This window comes from Tasmannia lanceolata, unplaced genomic scaffold, assembly GCF_043159265.1.
Source record: "Tasmannia lanceolata isolate RefF3 unplaced genomic scaffold, GAP_Taslan_0.1 ptg000026l, whole genome shotgun sequence".
Lineage (NCBI taxonomy): Eukaryota > Viridiplantae > Streptophyta > Magnoliopsida > Canellales > Winteraceae > Tasmannia > Tasmannia lanceolata.
Genome location: NW_027518703.1, coordinates 5,243,961 through 5,267,878, shown reverse-complemented (window position 1 = coordinate 5,267,878; position 23,918 = coordinate 5,243,961). Strand labels below are relative to the sequence as shown.

Below are 23,918 nucleotides of genomic sequence, written 5' to 3'. Positions count from 1 at the left end.
GAATTGTTCAATTTCTTGGTCTAGAGAAAACCTCATTCTATATCCCGGACCGTATCTTCCGTCAGTTCGGAGGACTTCAAACTGAATGTTCGCATGGAGATTTTCGAACTGAGTTTTATCTCCCGGTACCTGATTGTTCTCTTGTACAATTCAATCGTCATATTGCCGAAGAAGTCTGTAGAGATTGGGATCATAAAATAATGCGATCATCGTGGATTTTGCGAGGCAAGACATATTGTGGAGTATCCGAAGGGTATTATCAGTGGTTATCGGAGGACATCGAAAATCGTAAGCCTAAGAGGGCTAGATTGGAGGAAAAAGATGATTGAGAATCTTCGGCATGAGACTATCATTTCTTTTATTGTCTTCATTTGTTTTACTTGAATATAATCAGAATCAAAGATTGTAAATCTGTTTTCATTATAGATGAAAATTCAAAGAAAGAAATTTTACTTGATACATGTTATAGATAGTCAGTGATTCATAGTTTCATCATTTTACATGTAATCAATCGCTGGCATTGTAACCTGTCATTATAGTCAATACAAAGGATGTTTGTTTTTCTTTTTTCTCTATTGGTGCAAACTATCTCATTTCATTTGTCAATCATTTAATCTAGTTTGTTAACTTCCAATCAGGATTCTGAAAGATAGCAACCACCGCTCCCAAAAAAGACTCCCAAGCTAAACCTACCTGGTCTAGACCTACTTCAGTGTCTAGACTCGTTCGTCACTTTGATTCCCCTGTGTCATCCACAGTACATTTACCTTCTTCACCAGAGTCTTCCGGTTCCTTTGAAGTAAACCAAATGGCCGACCCAACTGACCTTCTGTTGAGCATGCAAGAGATGATGAAGAATCTCACTCGGGACATGGCCGGGATGAAAGAAGAAATGGCATGTATGAAGACCCAGATAAGTGATAAGACTTCCACATCTAGACCTGTACTTCAGCCTACTCGTGCTACATCTCCGGAAGCGCGTAGACCTGTTATCTCGCCCTTTGAGGTTGATATAGATGATGATCAGTACGCTGCGGAGTATTGTGCTCCATGAGTTGATAGAGAAAGTGAGAAGTTTGACAAGTTTGAAAAAGAAATGTCTGAAAAGTTTAGCAGGATGGCCCAAGAGATGGAACAAATGAAGGTCCAGGGGCCTAAAAAGTTTGACGTCTCTAAATTAATACTGTCTTCGACAATATCTTTGCCCCCTAACTTCAAAGCTCCTGATTATGATAAATATGACGGAACCGGATGTCCACATAACCACATGAGGTGGTTTATCTTTCTCTCGCAGCAGTACGGTCTGAACCGTGAGCAGATGGCCCAGTTGTTCCCGATTTCTCTGACAGGAATCGTGAAAAAGTGGTTCCTAAGGCTGAAGCCGGAAGAGGTGAGAACCTTGGAAGACATTTCTGAGAAGCTGATAGAACAGTTCTCGATGGAGGAAGGTATTGAGGTCACGAAGAGAGACCTAAAACAGTTGAAGCAAGGTCCTCAGGAGACCTTCATTTTCTTTATCAGGCGTTGGAGACGCAAATCTGCTCAGCTGAGTCAGAGAATGTCCGAATCAGAGCAGATAAAGCTAGTTCTGAAGAGTTTGTCTCCTCAGTACTTTTATTTTTTGGCACCTCAGCATTTTCCGAGCTTTGACCACTTAATCAAGACGGGTACTCAGACGGAAGATGCCATAGCAAAGGGTCTGAGAGCAAAAGTTTCTACAGAGATCCGAGAGGGTAAAAGACCTATGGTCCAGCCCAAGAAAATTCATGCTGTCAGTTACACCAGGCCTATGGCCAGAGTTGTTACAGAGGCTGCCAAGGCACCCAGGAGAGGTACCTTTGACAGGAAATTTGATCCTCTTCCATATCCTATAATAATGATATTCAAGAGGCTTATGAAAGACAGGAAAATCCGGCTCCCGGATATTAAACCTCTACCCAATCCCTTACCCACATTCTGGAAGATGGACCAATATTGTGAATATCATAGAGGTCATGGGCATTTAACTGAAAATTGTTTGGCCTTGAAACATGCCATTCAAAATATGATTGATAAAGACGAATTGGCAGTGGAGAGACCAAACGTCACTCAGAACCCACTTCCTAACCATCATGCCATGCCTCCTCCTACCACCAATGCCATCTTTACTGATGAACCTCTGCTTGATCCATCAAACCTCATTTGTGCCATTACCACAGAAAAAACCTATGTCATGAAGTTTGACGAAAGGGAGCTGGAAGCAGCAGAAAGGAAAGAGCGTTACGTGATTTCCTTCAATGATGACGAATTTGCTGAGTCGTCTTCTTCTCAGTCTTGTGTATTTCAGACTGGTAGTGCTGGAAATACAAGGACAGCTCCGTATGTCCTAAGAGCTGAGGACTTTGAAGAGGGGAATGACAGTAGAGAGCCGTATTTTGTCCAAATAGAAGAAGACGGAATATAATTGTTAAATGACCATTGTGATGAGATGCGTCATATGACCCGTGGTGGGCGTATATTCAAACCTCAGGAATTGTGTGTAGAAAATCTTGCAGAATTTGCAAGGAATGCAGAGAATCCGAAGCAGAACAAGGTCAGCGCAGATGAAGAAGAAGAAAGCTTGTTGAAGCAGTTGAAAAAGACTCAAGCTAACATCTCTGTGTGGGGCTTACTCATGACTTCATCCAAGCATAGGAAGTTAGTTCTTCGAGAACTTAACTCAGCACGGGTTTTAGTTAACACTACTCCTGATGAATTAGTGAGCTTGGTTGCCATGACAAGAGTGTCTAAGACCCTGTCTTTCACAGATGATGATCTGCCTTCTGAGGGTCGAGATCACACAAAATCTCTGAAGATCACAGTTGTCTGTAACAAGAAGAGAGTACCAGAGGTGTTGGTTGACAATGGCTCTGCTTTGAATGTCTGCCCGCTGAGTACTGCAGCAACCCTTGGATTTGGTCCTGCGGACTTCATCCCATCTGAACAGGGTATTCTGGCATACGATGGTATTCCTCGAGATGTGATCGGAACTCTGGTCACTGAAATACAAATCGGAGGAGAAGACTTCGAAATAGAGTTCCAGGTTTTGGACATCAAAGCCTCATTTCTATTGTTACTTGGCAGCCCTTGGTTGCACAAGTTCGGGGTTGTTCCATCTTCTCTCCTTCAAAAGCTGAAGTTTCTTCACAAAAACGAAGTGATAACTGTAAAGGGAGACCCGGACATGGAAATAGGACTGATTACTCAGGACCTGACTATGGAGAAGGCTGAGGATATTAGTTTGACTGGATTTTCATTAGAGGTGACTGCCATCACCTTTAAGGAAGCTATGAATGAGGAAATTTGTTTCCTGACCAGTACAAACTCAAATGTTGTCAGGATGATTCGCCGACAGGGATACATGCCAGGTGCAGGGCTGGGTAAATACCATCAGGGTTTGACTGAATTCCCTGAGTTTAAATCATTCAATGGTCTATTTGGGCTGGGGTACAAACCCTCGAAGAAAGAGGTTAAAGAGATGAAGCAGTTGATGCGGAAATGGGCTGAATGTCGCCGCAGGGGGTTAGAATTACCAATGGTGCCGATTAATTTGACAATGAACGGCCGGTTCCGACAAGAGGGCGCAAATGTCCCTTTCTGTGGCTTTGCCGAGACTTGGTTGGACGAGAGTTCAGGACAGAGGTTGCTGGGTTTTGAAATTTTCTTTGATCTGGAATTAGAAGATAAGCAGATAGGTGAGCAGATTGCAGAAGCTGAGTCAGAAGCTGATTGGGCAGAACATATAGAGCCAAGCCTGCTGAATTCAATGTTCCTTGAAGATTCGCAGACTATTGCCGTGATTAATCGGAGGGCCGTGATTCTGAATCCTACTCATTTAATCACCCCGGCAGAGGAACCATTGACTAACTGGACCTTTCAGGTCATACCTCAGGTTACTTTCCTACAGTCATGTCCCTTCAAAAGAGTCGGTTGTCCGTAAGTATGCATCAGTCTCTGAGTCTGATTCAGAGTCTGTTTATTCTAACAATTCTTTTGATGCAGGTACTATAAAAGTCGAGTCTCCTGAGGTTGATGGTGATTCTTCTTCTTCCAGCAGGATCGAGTCAGATGCTGTTTCTATTGATGATTCAGATTTTATTTCAGTGCATAGTTCAGAGTCAATTGACACAAATGTTAATATATTTGTTGAGTCTGTAAATTTGTTTCAAAAGTCTATTGTAAAGCCCGATGTGGGTAATTCTTCATTTGATGTACTTGATTCAACATTCAATGAAATAAAAGATTCTTCTGTGTACATTCCTGTCTCTACTTTTATTTCTAATGTTTTTGCTTCAGAATCTGATAATCTTAATAATAACAATCAAGGCTCCCCCTCTGATGAAGATGCCGACGACACTCCCCCTGAAATCAAATACATGATTCAACAGGATGAGAGTCGCCGAGCAAAATCACTCAAAGAGGAAATTGAAACCATGAATATAGGTGACGAAACTTTGATTTGGGAGATTCGAATTGGCAAAATTTTATCTCCTGAAGAACGCGAGGAATTAATCACCCTACTTAAAGAGTTCAAGGACGTTTTTGCTTGGTTAGATGATGACATGCCAGGATTAAGTGAAGAAATTGTTCAGCATCGCTTACCCTTAATCCCTGGCATTAAGCCAAAGAAACAAAAACTCCGAAAACTCAAAACTGAATGGGAGTTGAAGGTTTACGAAGAAGTTAAGAAGCTGTTAGAAGTAAAATTCATTCAAGTAGTCGAATATCCAGAGTGGCTTGCGAACATTGTACCGGTGCCCAAAAAGGACGGAAAAGTTCGAATGTGTGTCGATTTTCAAGACCTGAACAAGGCAAGTCCTAAAGATGACTTTCCTCTTCCGAACATTGATCTCCTGATTGATAATACAGCGGGTCATGCTCTTTTATCCTTTATGGATGGATTCTCAGGCTACAATCAGATTAAGATGGCGCCAGAAGACATGATGAAGACAGCGTTCATTACTCAGTGGGGTACTTACTGCTACAGGGTGATGCTGTTTGGTTTGAAAAATGCTGGTGCTACGTATCAGAGGGCTGCTACAACTCTTTTACATGATATGATCCATAAAGAGGTCGAAGTATATGTCGAGGACATGATTGTAAAAGACAAGAATCGACCTGAGCACATTGTCGCCCTGAGAAAGATAAATTGATCCCTTATAACACTTATTTGGAATCTTTGGTCAGAAAGTTCAAGAACATTATGTTCACTCACTTGTCAAGGACCAGAAATCATTTTGCTGACGCTTTGGCTACTTTGGCCTCGATGTTAGACATTTCTGTATCAATGGAGGTTCAGCCGCTAGTTGTCAGACTTCAGTGGGCCCCTTCGCATGTGAATGCAATAGAGATTTTAGCCAGGTGTCCAAATGGGAAGCCATGGTATACAGATATCAAGAATCTTATTGCTGGTAAAGGGCATCCTCCAGAAGCTTCAAGCAAAGAGAGGAAGACTCTTCAGAAGTTGGCTGCCAACTTTATTATTTGTGGTGAAGAGCTGTACAGAAGGTCATTTGATGGCATACAACTTCTTTGTGTTGATGAAGACAAAGCCGCAGAGCTTATTGAGCAGACCCATGAGGGAGTTTGTGGTCCTCATATGAATGGAAAAATGTTGTCGAGAAAGATTTTGAGACTTGGATTCTATTGGCCCACAATGGAAGCAGATTGCTTCGCCTTTGTGAAGAAATGCCATAAGTGTCAAGTCTATGCAAATCTTATTCACGTTCCTCCTTCGGAGTTGCACTCTATGACTTCTCCATGGCCGTTTTCAGTATTGAGAATTGATATAATTGGGAAGGTTTATCCGAAGTCTTCGAGCGGGCATGAATACATTCTGGTCGCAATTGATTATTTTACGAAATGGATTGAAGCCGCTTCGTATGCTTCCATTACTTCGAGCACAGTTGCGAAGTTCATTCGCACCAACATTATTTGCAGATATGGAGTGCCTCATGAGCTGATTTCAGATAATGGGTCGCATTTTAAGAAAGAGGTGTTACACCTATGTGAAGAATTTAAAATAAGACATCACAAGTCATCTCCTTACAGACCTCAAACAAACGGGGCTGTAGAGGCAGCAAACAAGAATATCAAAGTCATTATCAGTAAAATGACTGAGACTTATAAGGATTGGTCGAATAAGCTTCCATATGCCTTGTGGGCTTATCAGACATCGATCAGATCTTCAACAGGTGTAACTCCGTATTCTTTGGTGTACGGAATGGAGGCAGTCCTCCCTGTTGAGCTAAGAATTCCCTCTTTGAGAGTGATGATGGAACCTGACCTACCGGAGTCTGAGTGGGCTAAAGCCAGACATGATGAGCTGCAGATGATAGATGAGAAGAGGTTGAGAGCCTTGTATCATATTCAGGGATATCAGAGGCGGATCGAGAGAGCTTTTAACAAGAAAGTCTGTGTTCGTGATTTGAAGCCTGGAGATCTTGTTTTGAAGTCCTACAGGGCGCCAGTATTTGATCCGAGGGGTAAATTCAGGCCAAACTGGTCTGGTCCTTACATCGTCGATGAAGTCCTGCCTGGAAAAGCTGTAAGACTCCTCAATGAAAATGGAGAAAAATTAAATGAACCTACAAACCTGGATCAGTTAAAAAAGTATTACGCTTAAATGCACCAGGAGGCCGTCTTTGATCGATCTGAGCTTTGAGCTAACAACCTAAATGTTTTAAATCATTTTGCAAACCCCTTTGGGCCTATAAAACAATTTGTTTTCTTTGATAAACCCAAACTAGGAGCATTTTTTATATATATATATATATATATATATATATATATATATATATATATAAAACCAAAAGGAGTAAAAGTAGTTTGAACTACGTTAAGACCTGATCCCTTTTTAAGGGTACGTAGGTAGCCTGATCAATTCAGGTTCGGTCACGTCTCTTGCAGCTTGTTGAAGGAAAATTCCTTGGAGTCCAAATGGGGCGAACTACGCAGACCTGATTCCCATTTTCTTCAGGGATACGTAGGTAGTCTGGAGGGTCCATATTCGGTCCAATAGCATGAAAATACATTAGGGTTTAGCCTTTTTGAATCTAAACCTACCTGAAAGTCCTTCTGGTGTATTTAGGCCCAGGTTTATAGAGAAACAAAAAAAAAATGATGGAGTCTTAGACCCGCTAAGCTGAAAACTCGAAAGGACAGTTTAGACAAAAATCAGGGCATTGAGCCTGCTGGATGGAAAATCTGCAAGGGCAGGCAGTCCAGGCAAAAATTAAGGCATGCGGTCCGCTAAATCGAAAACCCAAAAGGGAGATTTGGTCATGGCAGGACTTCATGAAGGGCAGAGCTTTTGGAAAGCCGGTTGTACTTTTATTTTTCTCTTTGGCTCTTCTTTAATGTTTGAATAAGTGCCATCAAAGTTTCTTTTGTTACTCTTTGAGTTAGGTGGATTGAAACTAAGCAATCTGAAAGGATAATAAACCTAACGGAGATCTTGAAAAGAGGTTAAAACATCTTTAAACATGGTATTTAAAAGACTCTAAGAGTGGTAGACCTTTAACCATTTTAAAATATTTATCAGTTTAAGAAGCAGATTCAGTCTCTTTTGGAGTCTTGTTTAAAACTCGTCAAAATCTTTGGTCATTGTCTGTCAAAGTCAGTCAGTTGTCAAGTCAAAGTCAATTTCCAGAGTCCTGTTTAGTCATTATTCCTCCCAAAGCCGGGGTGATAAAGACTCAGAGGCTCAGAGAAGCAGAGAATTGGTGGTTCCTGTGGATAATGTAAAGCAGAGCAGTGTTCAGATGTGGACAAGCTTTCAGCTTAGTTCCGGTATCGGCAGATGACAGAGATGAGAAAATTTTGAATAGAACAAGTTTCTTGTATCTGTGAAAAGCCTTGTAAACCCAATTGTTCATGAGAAAAATTTGTTGTAATCTCAAATGTTCAGTAATAAAAGCCTTTGGCCCATTCCATTTTTGTTGCTCTCTAATGAATTTTGTCATGGAAGTAATCATACTAGGGGCATCTTTTATGACTTACATCATAAAAGATGTCAAGTAATCATTGATACTTGAGATAAATATTTTCATAAAATAGAGACTAGAGAAGTTCGAACACTCTTTGTATTGAGCTTTTTAGTCAAGTTTTTCTCCTTTGGAGTTGAATTTCTTTGAAAAATCTTTATCCCAGCGGAGTCTAGAATTAACTCCAGAGATTTTCAAATTTTAGTCGAATGCTTTGCATCTTTTAAAAGGGGTTGGCACTTTAAAATTCATTCAGGTTACTTGGGTCCGGTCTTTGACCAAAGTCATGTATTTCAGTTGCTCTTAGTGAAGAGATGACTAGTTCATCTTTGAAATCATTAAGAGTTGATCTCTTCTTTCAGTCATTATGAGTTTCTCAGTTTCTTGATCTTTTGAAAGATTTTTAATAAAGATAGAAATTAACAGATTCTGTGTTCCACGTTCTGGTCTTTCTTCTGTTGTTTTGAAGGTTTTCTTAATAAGGATAGAAATTACCAGATATGTGTTACATGGTCTGGTCTTTTCTTCAAATGTTTTGAAGAATGTTTTAATAGAATAAGAAATCATCAGATTTAGTGTTGCACTATCTGGTTGTTCCTTCAATTTGTTTTAGATAAAGTTTTAAGAGGAGAAATTATCGAACCTGTGTTATACGGTTTGGTCTTTTTGAAAGATTTTTAACAGAAAGGGAAATTACCGAACTTGTGTTACACGGTTTGGTCCTTTTGAGAGGTTTTAGATAATGAAAATTACAGAACATGTGTTACATGGTTTGGTCTTTTCGAAAGATTTTAACAGAAATATAAATTACTGAACCTGTGTTACACGGTTTGGTCTTTTTAAAAAAATTTAACAGAGTTGGAAATTATCAAACTTGCGTTACGCAATTTGGTCTTTTTGAAAGATTTTTAACAGAAATGGAAATTACCAAACCTGTGTTACACGGTTTGGTCTTTTTTTGAAAGATTTTTAGCAGAAATTGAAATTACCTAACCTGTGTTGCACGGTTTGGTCTTTTCTGAAAGTTTTTAGCAGAGATAGAAATTACCGAACCTGTGTTACACGGTTTAGTATTTTTGAAAGGTTTTTAACAGAAAGGAAAATTATCAAACCTGCGTTACGCGGTTTGGTCTTTTTGAAAAAATTTTAATGGAGAAACTCACTAAACCTGTGTTACACGGTTTGGAATTTTCTTCGATCATTTTGAGGGTTGCAATAAGGAAAATATTTCCGATCCAGCGTTACGCAGATTGGTCTTTCCTTCCTTCGCCTGGGTATTTAGTACCCTGATGATTAGTAGTGCAATGTCACATAGTGACTTGCCTAATCATCGTTCTACAATGTGCAACTTCCTAACGTCTTAGGAGTCATGCGTATCTGTGAAGAAGTTTGTATGGGAGTGTTTAGCAGGACATACGAATTTGGGTTTATGTGGAACTGTTGAACAGAACTGCATGATCCGGAGTGATTCGCTACCTTGAAAGAGAGGAGTCAGAGTTACTCGGATAGTTAAACAGATTTATTTTCAGCAATGATCTGTATATCTATCGTCAGGCTTGAGACTTAGTTTCGCCTTGGTATTAGATGTTTGAGTTTGGCTCAAATATTCGAGTACCCTAATAATTGGTCAAGTTTTAGACTGATCGGCATTGATAAAAAAAAAAAAAAACTAACTCTTTGGGTGTTTGGGTTTGAACTTGTTTTGGATGAGTTTTTAATACATGAGTCTTTGGCTTATTTTACAGATTTCCCATATAAAAAAAAAGAGAAAGAAAGTTTGTTGGTGTTTTATTACTGTTCGTTCATCTTTGCTAGCTGGTTTAGATAGTTGAGTCATGAGTATTAGGGAGAGGCTATCTCCTTGAGATGTCATAGTTGCTGAGTTAAGAGTCGGTGAGAGGCTATCTCTCTATTGTTAGTTGAGTCTTACATTTGTGAATATCGTTTTAAAACTAAAAGCCCAAAAATTTGCTTTATTTTCGGGCCGATCAAAATGTGCCGTCTGTTCAGCTTTGCCATTCACGTGACAAGCACGCTCTGCCAAAGAGGGGCATCTATAGACACCCCATTTTGACCGGACCCAGGTTCGCGTTTCTTGTACGAGGCCTCGTCAAATCAGTGAGCTAGGGTCCCAAATTAAACCCTAGGGTAGCTTAAAGTCTCCCTTAGGTCTCCGTAAAATCTCATCAAAATCTGAGCATATTTGTCAAATAAGACGAGCCAGGAGAGTGAGCGCCATGCAGGCCAAAAGGAGGGTGATTCATCTCAAAAGGGGGCTGTCCATGGGAAAAAAGGAGGTAAATATATCATTGGTATATAGAGGGGGGGTGAATTAGCTCGTCTGAGACGGAGCCGATTCGTGCGCCTATCAAAATTTTGTGCGCCTAACAAATTTTGTGCGCTTATCAATTATAGGTGTGCCAATATCCCAGCCATCATTTACATATATAAGAAAAATCAATAAAAAAAAGATCACTGCTCATCTTTCGTAGAAAATATCAGAGAGAGAGAGAGAGAGAGAGAGAGAGAGAGAGAGAGTGCGAGAAAACCCACATTTTCCGATCGAGTTTCTCCTTCTTCGGCCAGATTGCCAGAGCTCCGGTGAGATTAGGTTTCACAAGTTATTTTCTCCTTTCCTTGATCTCCCTCCGGTTTTTTTAAAAAAACTCTAGATCTAAGCCTTAAATCTTAGCTGAAACCTTTTCTCTATTCCGATCGTCTTCTCCAATCAGATTTGTTAGATTCCGGTCAAAATTCCGTAGATTTTCCGATCTAGCTCAGACTAGTTCTTGATCATTCTCTTACAGTTATCGCTTCCATCTAATCTTCTTTTCTTTCCATTCCTTGCTGTTCTATTTCAGAATTTCCAAACCCTAGCTTCACATCCTTGCCTCAAATCTCAGATCTAAAGCTTTGCCTTCCTCAAATCTTAGATCTGTGTTCATCTCATCCTCTAGTTCTATTTCTCACCCTCTTTTTCTCCGTTACAACTCAGATCTGATTCTCACCCTTCCAAAATCGTCTCAGCAAGTTTCAATTTCGATTTCTATTAACCCTAACTCCATTTTTTTACCCAATTAGAAGCCCTATCATCATGCTTACGATCATCTAGTTCTTCTTCTTCCTCAAGGATCCTTTATCTGCAACATAGAGGAAAATCTTGCTTTTATCCTCTCCGATAGTCAAGCTAGAATTCGGTCAATTCTAGCTTTCATTCTTAAAGCCTTGGATCTATTCTTAGAATTTCCAGATCTGATCAAGCGTGAGGAAAGGAATTTGAGAAAAATTGAAGAGTAAGTAAAAGGAGAGTAGAATCAGTAGTTCGGTTAGCTCACGAGATCTGCTCTGTTTCTACAATTTGATAATTACCGCCATTATCCGCTCAGGTAATCTTTTTCCCTTTTTTGGTGTTCTATATTTGTGTTAAATCTGCTCTGGAAAATGACGTGAAATTGTTTGTTGCATCTCAAATAATCTTTCAAAATGATATCTGGTCAGTAAAATTTAGATTGATTAAAGAAAAGTTGATCCCAGGAGATTTTATTTTTATTTTTATTCATATGATAGTCTCAAAATGTTTATACATGCATTGTTTGTTGAATGATCTCGAAGAATTTGGGGCATGATTTTGATTTTTTTTTTTACATATTATTTTAATCTTAGTTTTAGGATTGTGGATGTGTTTGGAGAATTAGAAGTGTAGGTTGATATGTATAAATTTGTATCAGATATTTTTGCTTGTCGTTCAATGTTTCAAAGCTTAGATTAAATGAGCTAAATGGTTTAGCAATTTGGTGTTCTGTTATATAAAGGTTGTTTATTGGGTTCTGATGATATAGCTACTGTTGGGAATGATATTCACCCTGATTTTTAAGACTAAATAGCAATATTGTCATCTGTGATAATATTTGGGTGATTTATTTCTTTGAGTAAGTCATGGAAGCTTTGAAAATTTGATTTCAAATGAATGGTGATATTCATTGTGCAGCAGAGTATCAAGGGTTGTTATTATCATCTCTACCTTGTGGTTTACGTTTTAAAGAAGTGGTTAGGGCATAGTTGTAGATTTGAGCCCAAATTGTCAGTCATATGCTAGGTATTTTTAAAGCTTATTGATAGTATTATATGCTAGTGATGCTCCCTTCATAATGTTTGTACAGTAGAATTGAAGCCTTCATGTTCCTTCATTACTGAATCAGAAGGATATGACAAGAATTCATTTTATTGTGCTTCTCTAATTAGCTGAAACCAGTTTTGAAATAAAAGGTTATTATACTACAAGCAATTTTTTTTACGCTCCAATTTTAATTGATTTGGCCCTGTTCCATTCTTGGAATTTGGGACTATCAGAGTGTTCATTAAGCGGATAGAGTAATCTTGTTTGGCTATTGGCTTGGGTTTATGAATGAGGGTCTAATGTAGATGCCAATTTTTTTTTTTAGCTCATTACTGCCCCTGTTTTGGCACAGTTCTCTGATTGGTTATGCCCCATGTTTTGGGCACAGTTCTGTGTTTAGTTATGTACCTCTGTTTTATGAACATTCTCAAGCACATTTCAGCCCAGGTTTAAGCACATTTCAGCCCATGTCTAAGCACAGTTCAACCTCTGTTTTGTGCAGATTCAACCCATGAATCAATCTATAATTTGGCATTGTTTTGGCATAAATCCAGCCCATGATTTTGACACCTGTTTTGACATAAATGCTGTCCATCTTTACACAGTTGTTATTCCGTATGCTCATATATCTCACAGATACAATCCTTCACAAGTTGTAACACAGTTGCTGTTCTATTTGTTCATACACCTCATTGTCCTAATTTTTGTTCAAATTATAGCAACTGTTGTTCGATAGATAGTGATACTTTATGATTATAATTTTGACAGGTTTGAGCTTTAAAATCATTAATTGTATTTGTTTAGAATTGTATAACCGCTGTCTTATATGGTCATATACTTAGCAGTTGGATATTTGTGATTTTGGTTGGATATAATAAATAAAAAATAGAAGAATTTGTATTCAAATGTTTTGGTATATTCTGATAAAATATATTTGGATCTATATTTGAAGAATATAAATTTTTCCTCTTGAAACCCATATTTCCACACCTAAAATGCTTGTCACTAGGTGCTTTTTGTTGAAAATTCTATTATGAGAATTGAACTGCTGTTGAGAACTATGTAATTAGCTTAAGGGGAGTATAAAAAAAAATGAAATGTTAGAGCATAAAGGAGAATTGCTATGGGGGTAGTGTAGCTGAGGGTATATCTTGTTATTATTTTAATGGAAAATCTGCTGATGATATTTTTCTTTCTATAAGTTTTCTTCGGAATCTCATGCTATTTGACGAAAATGAGAATGTATAAAAGTTGAGGTACGTGTGTAGATGTATATGCATGTCTGTGTGAGTAGAAATGTTTAGATGTGGCTATGAATGTGCGCATGCTGTACATATACATAAGAAGAAAGAATATGAATCTGTTGGATTAATCAATTTAGTTTTGACTATGGCATTGGAATTTGTTGGTTGGGTAGTAATATAATATTCAGTGTCACATATTTTATTAACAGCACTGAGAATCTCTTAGTTTTTATACTTTCAAATTGTAATATGAAATTTCAAGTATTGTTTGATTCTTAGAAATGAGATGAGAGGTAGATATCAAATCATTGATTTACACTTTATGAAGTCTTCGTTTCTTAGAAATTATAATATGAAAAAATGAAAATGATGAAATGTATAATACTTGGATGTTTTGGGGCATGCTCTATATGAAGAAACTTTACATAATGTTTCGGTTTAGGCAATTTTGTTAATTTATAGAAAGGAATACTTTGTTGGCTGTTATTTGAGCAATTTAAATTCAGTTTAAAATACTATATCCTGTAATTTCTCACAGGTAAATGCTAACAGGGAATGGGTAAATTTAAATGCTAATAATGAATGCATGCACTGATTTTTGAATGTTGTAAATTTATCTAAAGTTAGAGAGGTTGAAGTTTCACCTTGGTTGAATTATAAGTTGAGAAAAGCTTAGAGTGTTTTTTTTTATCATTGAATGAAATGAGTTGCCATTTTAATCTTGTATAGTTAGGTCCATGCAAAATTGGTTTATTATATGGTTTTCAATTTATACAGAATATTATTGGTTTATGTTTTTTGTAGTGGGCTTTGTATTAAAATCATTCACACTTCAATGAATTCATAGTCTGAACTGTGGTTGGATATAAATAAATAATGTAATGCCTTTTGTTTTATTTTTTATGAAAGCATTATTCCATACATCCTTTGAACCAATACTCTTTTCATTAAGGGCGATGAAGGCGCTAGCCCAAGCTCATTATTTTAGGGGACTTGCTCAGTCTTAGTAGAGCCTCCCCTCTTTTATTTAGAGACTTCTCTAGTTTTTTTTATAAACCTTTAAGTGGTAGTTTCTCTTCCTCATTTAGGAGACCATTGTGGTCTTATCAGCGGTTCCGTGCTAGGAGACACACTTTGTCTCATTGAGGTAGTTCTTTTGTGGAGACAAGCCTCATTTTGAACCTACCCTTGGGGAGGTTGCTTTAGTTTGGTAGGGAGTACCCATAGGAGGCATGCCTTGCCTCATTTATAGGGCCCCTATTTGGAGGCGAGCTTTATCTCATTTAGAGGGTTTCCCTCATAGGGGGTTTACCCAGTTTTGCATCAGAGTAATTCCTTTTAGGGAGTCTTTGACCCGTTTGTCTTTTAGATGGTATTATTAGAGAGTCTTTGACTCATTTGTTTTTTTCTTTAGCGGTTTTATTAGAGAGTCTTTGACTCATTCATTTTTTCGTGGTATTATTAGAGAGCATCTGTCTCAGTTGTATTCCTTCTTTGGTATTATCTGTTAGGAGTTTCTCCTTAGTGTTGTCGTCATTCTTCTTTGTTAGAGACTAGCATAGTCTCATTAGAGCTTTTCTTATTTGCGATCTTAGATCGTTCCCTCGTCTTTGATGTTAGTTTACCTGGTTTAGGGGTTTCCTCTGTTAACCCTAGGGTTCGGCCCTAGGGTTTTGCTTTGTATATTCCCTTAGGTCTTTGACCAAAAGGGTGAAAACTTTTTTTAAATTTCAAAAATATTGAAAAAGCTTTAAAAATCCAAAAACATTGAATATTTTAAAAACTCAAAAACATTAGAAATATAAAATATCAAAAACATTTGAAAACTTTAAAAAAGCCTAAAGTGTTAAGTGTTTTAGATATAGTAATTAGGAGAGTTCGTTTCGAACTACGTTGGGTTGATCCTCTTTCACGAGGTACGTAGTGCAGCTTGGGATCTTTATCCCAAGTCCAGCCAAACTTTTAAAAATAAATTTGTCAAACTTTCCAAAAATGCAAAAGCTTTTTCAAAACCTTTTTCAAAGAGATCTTCCCCTAGAGTTAGGAGTCCGTCCTAGCCGTTTGGTTTGTTTTAGAGTTAGGAGTCTGTCCTGATTTGTTTGATATGGTATATCCTGACGTGTGAGTGTCCCTAGAGTTAGGAGGCCTCGAGTCGATCGGTTAGACATTTAGTCGAACCGATGGCTAAACTAGGAAGCATATAGATAACCCATGGTTTTCATTAGGTTGCACAGCCTAGATACACATAGGTTATAGGACCCACCTGCATTAGCTTAAGGCTAATCAACTTGCATTAGTTAGGACATATAGAGAGTCCTAAAAATTACAATTCACATGAATTTAAGCAGTTATACAAAAAGCTTTAAAAATCAGTCGAGTCTAGTGGATCGAGTCTAGGTTAGTGGTTCTAGATGGTTAGGCATCGTAGTTAGAATAGGTCATCGAACTACGTTGACTCCGATTCTTCCCGAGGCCGGGATACGTAGAGCAGCTGGGATGGACGGCTATCTTGGTCCGAGTCAAGTCGCATTAGAGTTAGGATTTGTTTTGTCCTGTCATATATAGGATTGATTTGTGTTTTATGTTTTGATGTGCTTTTTTACTTTCTTGTACTGATATTATACCTTTAGCTGTAGCTTGTATGTGTATGTCCACAAGAACTTAGACACCCATTAGGCTGGTCACTCATAACCTAGCTATGCTTAGGTGACACATCTTTCATTTTATTTTATATGTGTTTATTATCTTTATCCTCAGGAAATACATTCTTAGGTAGACGATTCCTGAGGATTGTTCCCATTTCACATGATTTTTACCCAAACTTTTTTGGAGTTAATAATAAATGGCATAAGAGACCAAGTGCTTGCACTCGGACGAATTGGGGGTGCTCTCAGATCTTCTCCATTCGTAACCAGGCACGAACCCATATATATTTCTGGTTATCCATTGCACAGATGATTTGATTTTAGGGTTCCATGGCATATCCATGGATGGCGACTCTGAGTTTATTTTAGGTATGTCTCAGTTTCGAGCCCTGGCTCCGGATCAAGACATATCTCTTTCTTTTTATATCGTCACCCGTGCTATGCTATGAGGGTGTCATCCGTTTCGAGAGTTCCTTGGCAGAGCTCTCCTTCACACATGGATGATCCAGAGGGTGTTAGGGACCCGTTCCCTCACCGCCGTCCTCGGATCGGGTCCACACCCTTATTTTATAATTTTCAAATCACTACCCTTTATTAACAATTTCCATAAAACTTTGTATTTTTTTAATCATTTACCCTATTTGATATTATCGAGAAGGGAGCTCATATATCCGCCCTTTCTTCATTCACAGGAACACCCCCGCTACCGCCTCTAGGCAGTTTTACAACCGGCTTACTTAATAATTTTTGAAATCCCAAAAATACCCTCCAACACATCTTCTCTAATATCTCTCTATGCCCTTAGTCGACGAAAGGCTTCTCCCTCAGAACATTGGGAGCTAAGTTTTCCGGTAGTAATTTCGTCGGAGAAACGCTTCACAAAACCTAGTTTTTGAAATCGGTTTTTGAAGCGCTTCCAGAGACCCCAAAGAAGCTTGTGGCTGTGAAATTGGCATCGCTTGTAAGAACTTTTTAAAAAGACCCAGTCGATGCTGAAATCGGTGGGAGAATAGAGTCGGAATCTCCATAAAAAAGACGAGAAGAAAATGGAATGAAGAAAATATCAATAGAAAAAGCGCAAACGGTGGCCCGAGAGATGCAGCAAGAAGGTTCAAATAACAAAACTAATCTATTATTGTTTCTATTGTTTATAAGGATTGTTATGGTTAATGTTGTTGCTTTCTTATATTGCCTGAGAATTTTTAGGTTTTCCTCAAAGTTGGAGAGTTCTCAGGCAAAGGGCCCTCTAACTGTTTGATATAATGTTGGAGAGAGTGACATACTCCATTAATTTGAAATAATCAAAGGGAACATCTATTTCCATCTATACTATGAGCTCCACATTAAACGTATCCAGAAAACCACATGCTCTATACAAGTGACAATAGGACTGTCCTACTTGAAGAACTAAAGCCTTGTACAAGAAAACCACATGCTCCTGCATTTCCATTTGGCAGTAGCTTTAAAATTGATGTATTGAGTGTTTGCTTCGTCAAGGTTTCACCATCGTAATTGTAATTTCATTTACAACTTGAGAACTCAATTATCATAGTTGAAAGACAAGATTTTAAAAACATGAGCATGTTATCCATTATATTCATTTTGGTATGGCCTCTAACTATTATGGTTTAGTTGGGCATTGTTACGTTCCTATAGCTTCCCATTGTGCTATAGGAATGTAACCTGTACTTTATGACTGCAACTTCGACTTAGTGTCTGACACATCTGATGCATTATTGTACTTTATGATGGAGAATGGTGGAAACAAAGTGGGATGGAACTGTTGTTGAAAGCACTTTTAGAATGCGCTTTTGTTCAAAAGCACTTTTAGAATGCTACTGGTTGTTGAAACAAATATGGCATGATGGGAGCAACACATGATGCAGCCAATGAACCCGTAGTATGGTTTGCCTTCTTGCTGTCCTATATTCTTGCCTTTGATGCTTTTCTAATTCTTGCTATTGCATTTCCCAATGGATCTTTGGCTCAAAACAGGTAGAGCACTTGAGAAATAGGTCTCAAGAAGATGGTGGTTCGAATCCAGCAAGATCCAGAAGTTCGCACTAATTTGATTCATATTTTTTTTTTTTGAAAAAGGTGACCATTTATTGCGGAAGGATCAAGCGATACAAAGGGGACAAGCAGTCCCCAGGAGGCAAGAATCCAGCCACAAGAAACAGTAAATTTTTTTTACAGAGGCAAATCCCCGAGTACAAATATACTCAGCCCATCCCGATCTACTCAATTCCTTCGCCAGAGAGTCTGCCCAGTCATTCACAGTTCGCCTCCTGTGTCTTAATAACAGACGAAGCGAGGAGACAATATCCCTAATTTCATCGATTTTGGAAGCCTTCCTCCACGGCTCACCAGTTTGGTTTGAAGCCCAGACGATAGTGTTGGAGGAGTCGCCTTCAACAATAAGGGGGCCCAAATTGTGATTCGCATACCATTGCAATGCGAATAAAAGGGCTGAGACCTCGGCCTCGTTGGCATCACAAATCCCAGCAGGTCCGGAAAGGTTGCCCAAGTGGTCGCGTAAAACCCCACCAATCCCCGCCCGTCCTTGGTTCCCGCGGGAGCTCCCATCGAAATTAAGTTTAAACCAACTTTCGGGAGGTGGGCACCATCTGGGAAGGATTTTTGTCCGCTGCTTCTTTTACGTCACCACAGGAAGCCAATTTCGGAGGATAGTATCAGTGGGGTACATGATCCCTCGTTTTGCCTTGGCCCATTTGATTCATTTTTTAAGTAGACACGGGACAGTCGAGGACTTTGTTTGAAATCCATGAAAGCTGAATTTCATGAACAGAGAATTCTGGGGGTTTTAATTCTAATTCATGGGCTTTGTTTGAATCCATGGAAGCTGAATTTCATGACTTCTGAAACCAAAGCTGCTAGGTGCTAGAAATAGTGAATTTTGCAGTTGTTATTTGCCACTCAAAATGTTTTGCAGAAGTGATAAATAGAGGTCATAATAATGTACTTATGATTCCTATGTTGCTTTATTTAGTTATAGAGGAAACTCCTGTCAATTGAAGCTATTCAAACAATGGGTGCCACACCAACTCCTGAATTTAGTGAACATACATTTTAATTCTTCTTGGTGTGGAATAGTAAAGCATTTGAGCATGTTGGGACTAACATCTAGGTCAACTAAAACCACTTACAAACCATTTGTTCAGTAGTTCCTTCCTTGAATCCATCATTACGGTTGTCTTACCATTTAATTGATGAAAATCAAAAAGTAAATTGAATGGTATTTCATTAATAGTGACCGCAAGGGAAGATTTACATACCAAAATGTTCACAGACATTGCAAAATCAATGATATATTAGAGAAGTACTCAAATGAATGACACTTCGAATGGTGAAAACAACATCAAAGGCCTCTCTCTGTCTCTCTCTTCAACTTTCTGTTACCATTCAAAAAAAAATCATCAAAGGCTTCAAATGTGAATGAGTGTCACTTCAATCTTCCAAGGTTCCTACAAAATAATTCAAGAAAACACATCAATATGCTTTTAAAAAAGAAAGCAAAACTCATTGTGAGGTCATGACAAAAGATTCTTATTACCTTTCACTATTAGTAAATGGTTTTGACTGCAAATCCACTAAGCAACTTACCATTCGCTTTATTAATTGTTCCCAATTCCATTAATTTCCATAGGGAAAGTGCCCAATTCCGAAATGCCAATTTCAGTTTCATCCCCAATTGGAATGCGCATAGAAAAATAAGTTGCTGACGAAGTACCTACAGTTTCTCGTGGACATGTGCGACTGTTATGGCCAACGCCTTTGCATATACTACATTTTCTTGGTGCTTCCACAATCTCGAATGATGAAGGTTCTCGTCTTGTGCTACTAATTGTCTTTCGACGCTTTGATGTTGGTGGTCGTCCTCTTGGATTTTGAACATTAGGCTCGTGGAGTATAGGTGTAGAAGTATTCACTACCTGAGAAAGTTGATTTAAAACAATTTCTTGTTGAGCGGAAGGCCATTTTGGGTATTCATCCTGTAAGTTCTCAATTATCTTTTTCATTTGTTCTTCTCGACTATTTTTAACACAATCCATATCATCGATATCTAGATCTTCTATCCGCCATTGTGAGTGGACATCACTTAGATGCAATACCTTGTGTTCATCCAACAAATATCTGATCTTGTGTGCACAAGGAAGTCCCATGGTAGCAGTAAAGTGATTCATGCATGTGGACAAAGCTGGATTAGATGTTGCCAACTTAAATTGTTGGAAAAGCTTATCCAATGCAAAAATGGATACATGATTGACGAGCTCACGAAAAAAGGAGATACACAACTTATAAGGAACTTTAATCTTTTCTGCTGAAAGCTGGGTTTTGATCTCTTGAAACTGGTTTTCAATAGCTAAACATAGTTTCCTTTTAACCAAATAAAAGTCACCAGTTGAAAGTTGCAAGAATTTTTTGATTTGCGAATGCGCACCTTCTACCCTTGAACTAACACGGTTCCCAAAGTGAAGATGGATCTCTGTCCTTGCCTTTACAAAGCATTCTTTGAAAGGAAGCCAAGTGTTAGAAATGTAATTGATAGCAATCACCTTCTCTTTAGACTTATCTTGAAATTCTTTACAAGCTTCGAGGTATGCATGTTCAGTTGGAGAGTTTATCAAAGTACTCCAACCAGATAAGAACCAATTAACTCCATCTTGAAATGATGTTTGCATTTCGCCAAAATATTTTTATCAATATGCCATACACACAAAAGATTAATGGCTCTTGGAAAAACAATTCGTATGGCTTTCATTAAGGCCAGCTCCCTGTCTGTTACCAATACTACTTGCTGAGAAACACCAGCTAGCATGTCATCAAGCATTTCCAAAGCCCATACATAATCTTCGGATTCCTCTTTCTCTAGAAATGCAAAGCACGAATAAAACGAAGAGCCAAAGCTTGTCATTCCAACAACATCAAATAATGGCATCTTGTATTTATTGGTCTTATAGGTGCAATCCATCACAAAAACATTAGAATAGTTCTTACTCAATACTATCGATCAAGGGTGCGCGAAAATAGATGCGTCAAACTACACTCTTTATCATATTTAAGATTGTAGTGGAAACCACCATCGGCAAGTTCATCTACTAAAGCTTCGATTGGGGTTCGTGTAGTAACTCTTTACGAACATTGGCAATACAATTGTAGACATCTCTTGGTATTGATAAAAATTGTGGATTACTTTGCTTAAGAGAAGAAAGCATTTGTCGTGGTTGTATACCAGCAATAGTCATTTCTTTAATTCGCAAAACTTCTTCTTTTGAAAGACGACGACTGGATGGATGGCTTGAGAAGTCTTCTGAAGCTTTATGGTTGTGTTCCAAATTTCTTATCTTGAGTTTCCATGGGCCGCTGCTGATCCTTCTACCATCAATTCTAAACGGACAATTTATCAAGCGTGAGCATGTGTCCTTTTGACGAACATTATCAGGAATCTTATGGGTATTCCTATAAATACCCCCTCTATCACAACCAATGATAACTTTCTTGTCCTTTTCTGATTTCTTGATGCTTACTATATACCCTTGAGATTTTGCAAAATTGGCCACATGCTAAAGAAGCTCTTCTCGATTTTCAAACTCCATCTTTAGTGGTAGAAGCATTTCCATATTCTCAAGGCTTTCTTCTTGGCTTTGAATGTCCATAGTAAGTAGGACAATATGAACTGTTATAAAGTAAAAAAAAAAAAAAATTCGAATGAGTTAGATTAAAATGAATAGTGCATGCTACATGGCTGCAAACACATCAACTTCAAAGCAACTAATCTACTAATCTAACTGTGTAAAGATATTCAGATAATTCATATGTTCGGTATCGTACAATTTTATTTTTTAAAACAAAAAAAAATTCCAAATTTCTTCTTAATATCTATGAAATGACTATATGGCTACACCAATTCTAAGAGTCACTGTTCCTCTCTACTTCTCTAGTTAGCATGACTTTCTAAATCTAAGGTGCTCTTTTATTTTCCAAATCAATAAAAAGCTTGAAAACAAACATCCATAATTCCTGCGCCGATTAATTTCTCTGAATCCATAATCACTGTTTGCATATTAAGGCCCTGTTCGTTTCAGATTGTGACAACCGATTGTGCTCATCCGATTATTGGATCAAAATTAAATGTAATTTTGAGCCAATAATTGGTTGGGAGGCTAACAATAGGCAGCCACAATCTGAAACGAACAGGGCCTAAGGCAAGACCACAGAATATAATCAACGAAATAAGATAACAAAATCCTAGAAACAACCTAATCTTATTTGCGATACCCTAGCTAAAAAGGAATACCAATTTAAACCCTAGAATATCAATCGAATAATCTCAACTTCACAACCAAAACCATTAAACCATTTCCAATCAAATAACTCATCACTAATAATGAAATTTCAACACCATAAATAACAAAAACCCAAAGCTCACTCTAATCTTAACAAAAAAAAGAAAAAACACAAAACTGCAGCCCTTAACAACCGAATCCAAAATGCAAAGAAAATATAATATATGCAAATATAATCCCTCGCAGTCATTTCATCGAACGCTTGACAAGCGAATCTAATCGTCTGAAATGGAGAGCTCTATTCTCATGGTCGTGTGGGTTTTAATAGTCATGGAGAGAGAGAGAGAGAGAGAGAGAGAGAGAGAGAGATGCTTGTGATGGTTGGCAAGTGCTTCAAATGTCGCCGGAAAAAACACATGTGACGATGGAAACCGGCAGAAGCGTGTGATAGAAGGAAACTAGGGTGGTTCGTTTAGGACGGGAGAGTTATTCGAACGAGGGCAGGAGAGTTATTAGGGTATTTTCGTCATCTGACTTGGGGCGTTTTTGGTATTTAAAAGTTATTAGAAGTAGCCCGGTTAAAAGAACCGGTGAAAGGTTGTCAGGGGGTGTTCCTGTAAATGAAAAGGTGTGGATATATCAGCTCCCTATCCAGAAATGTCAGCCGAAATTACCGAAATTTCGGAAATATAGGCCGGAATTTCAAAATTTTCGATCGGGAGAAAAAATATCCATTTATGGATTTCGTCTAATTTGGCCGAAATTTCAATTTCCGTGAGGACTGAAACGCATTCCAAAACCGAAATTTAAAACCTCGTTCTAGTATGTTCGGAATAATCATTGAAAAGAGGGCAAATTTTTTATTTTGGAAAAAAATCATAAAAACTGAGCCTCCAAAATGATGAAAAATCTACGTTCCTAGAAAAAAATTTCATGCATCCAAAGCAGGGGTGTTAAAAATGGTTGTTATAGCATGTTGGGACCCACCATTTTACACTTCATGTTTCGATAGATGGGCCCCGCCATCTCCCCATAACCCATGCATAAGGTGGAGCTCGCAATTTACACCTTATATTTTGATGCAGTTACCCACTACACCCCACTATTTTACACTCTTGCATAATGAAATCCCAATAGGCAGCTGAAGAGGAGGGTGAATTGGGTTTATAAAAAACTTTCGCCTTTGTTAGCTATAAATTAAAACCAAAGAGCAAATATAAACAATTAAGCACAAAAGAAGATAAAAACCAAATGCACAAATGAAAGATGGGTAGATAGAGAATAGAGTGCACCAGAATTTATAGTAGCTCGGTCCTTTAATCTCAAAGACCTACTCCACTCCACTAAATTTGTCGCCTTGGTGACTTCACTAACCAATCTTCTTATGGTGAAGATTAAACCTGTTAGACCCAAAATCGGTTAACAGATATGGCAGTGACGTAAGAGCCGAGCTGGAGGGAAGTAGAGTCCGGATGAGCTGTGTTCTGCACAGGAGCAAACGAGGTCAGAATGACCGACCCGGAGTGTACTCCGGACAGGCCCTTCCACACTCAAGTCAGTATGAGCCGGAGTGAAGAGGGTGTTTTAAGAGTGGTGGGTGA

At 38.3% G+C, this 23,918-nt stretch overlaps 1 protein-coding gene and 1 long non-coding RNA gene across 2 annotated transcripts; one reads left to right on the top strand and one right to left on the bottom strand.

The window, feature by feature from the left end:
• The first annotated feature begins 16,792 nt into the window (after nt 1–16,792).
• LOC143858625 (uncharacterized) lies at nt 16,793–19,105 on the top strand. Its single transcript, XR_013238986.1, has 2 exons — nt 16,793–17,118; nt 18,107–19,105. It is a non-coding gene; the product is annotated as an uncharacterized LOC143858625 (long non-coding RNA).
• A 264-nt stretch (nt 19,106–19,369) lies between these two features.
• Nucleotides 19,370–22,520, bottom strand: LOC143858685 (uncharacterized). The gene is made up of 2 exons (XM_077369393.1): nt 19,634–22,520; nt 19,370–19,494 (listed from the first exon to the last, which is right to left on the bottom strand). Exon 1 carries the CDS (start codon nt 20,710–20,712, stop codon nt 19,645–19,647), a length of 1,068 nt encoding a protein of 355 aa, XP_077225508.1. The 5' UTR covers nt 20,713–22,520; the 3' UTR covers nt 19,370–19,494; nt 19,634–19,644.
• Nucleotides 22,521–23,918: the final 1,398 nt, after the last annotated feature.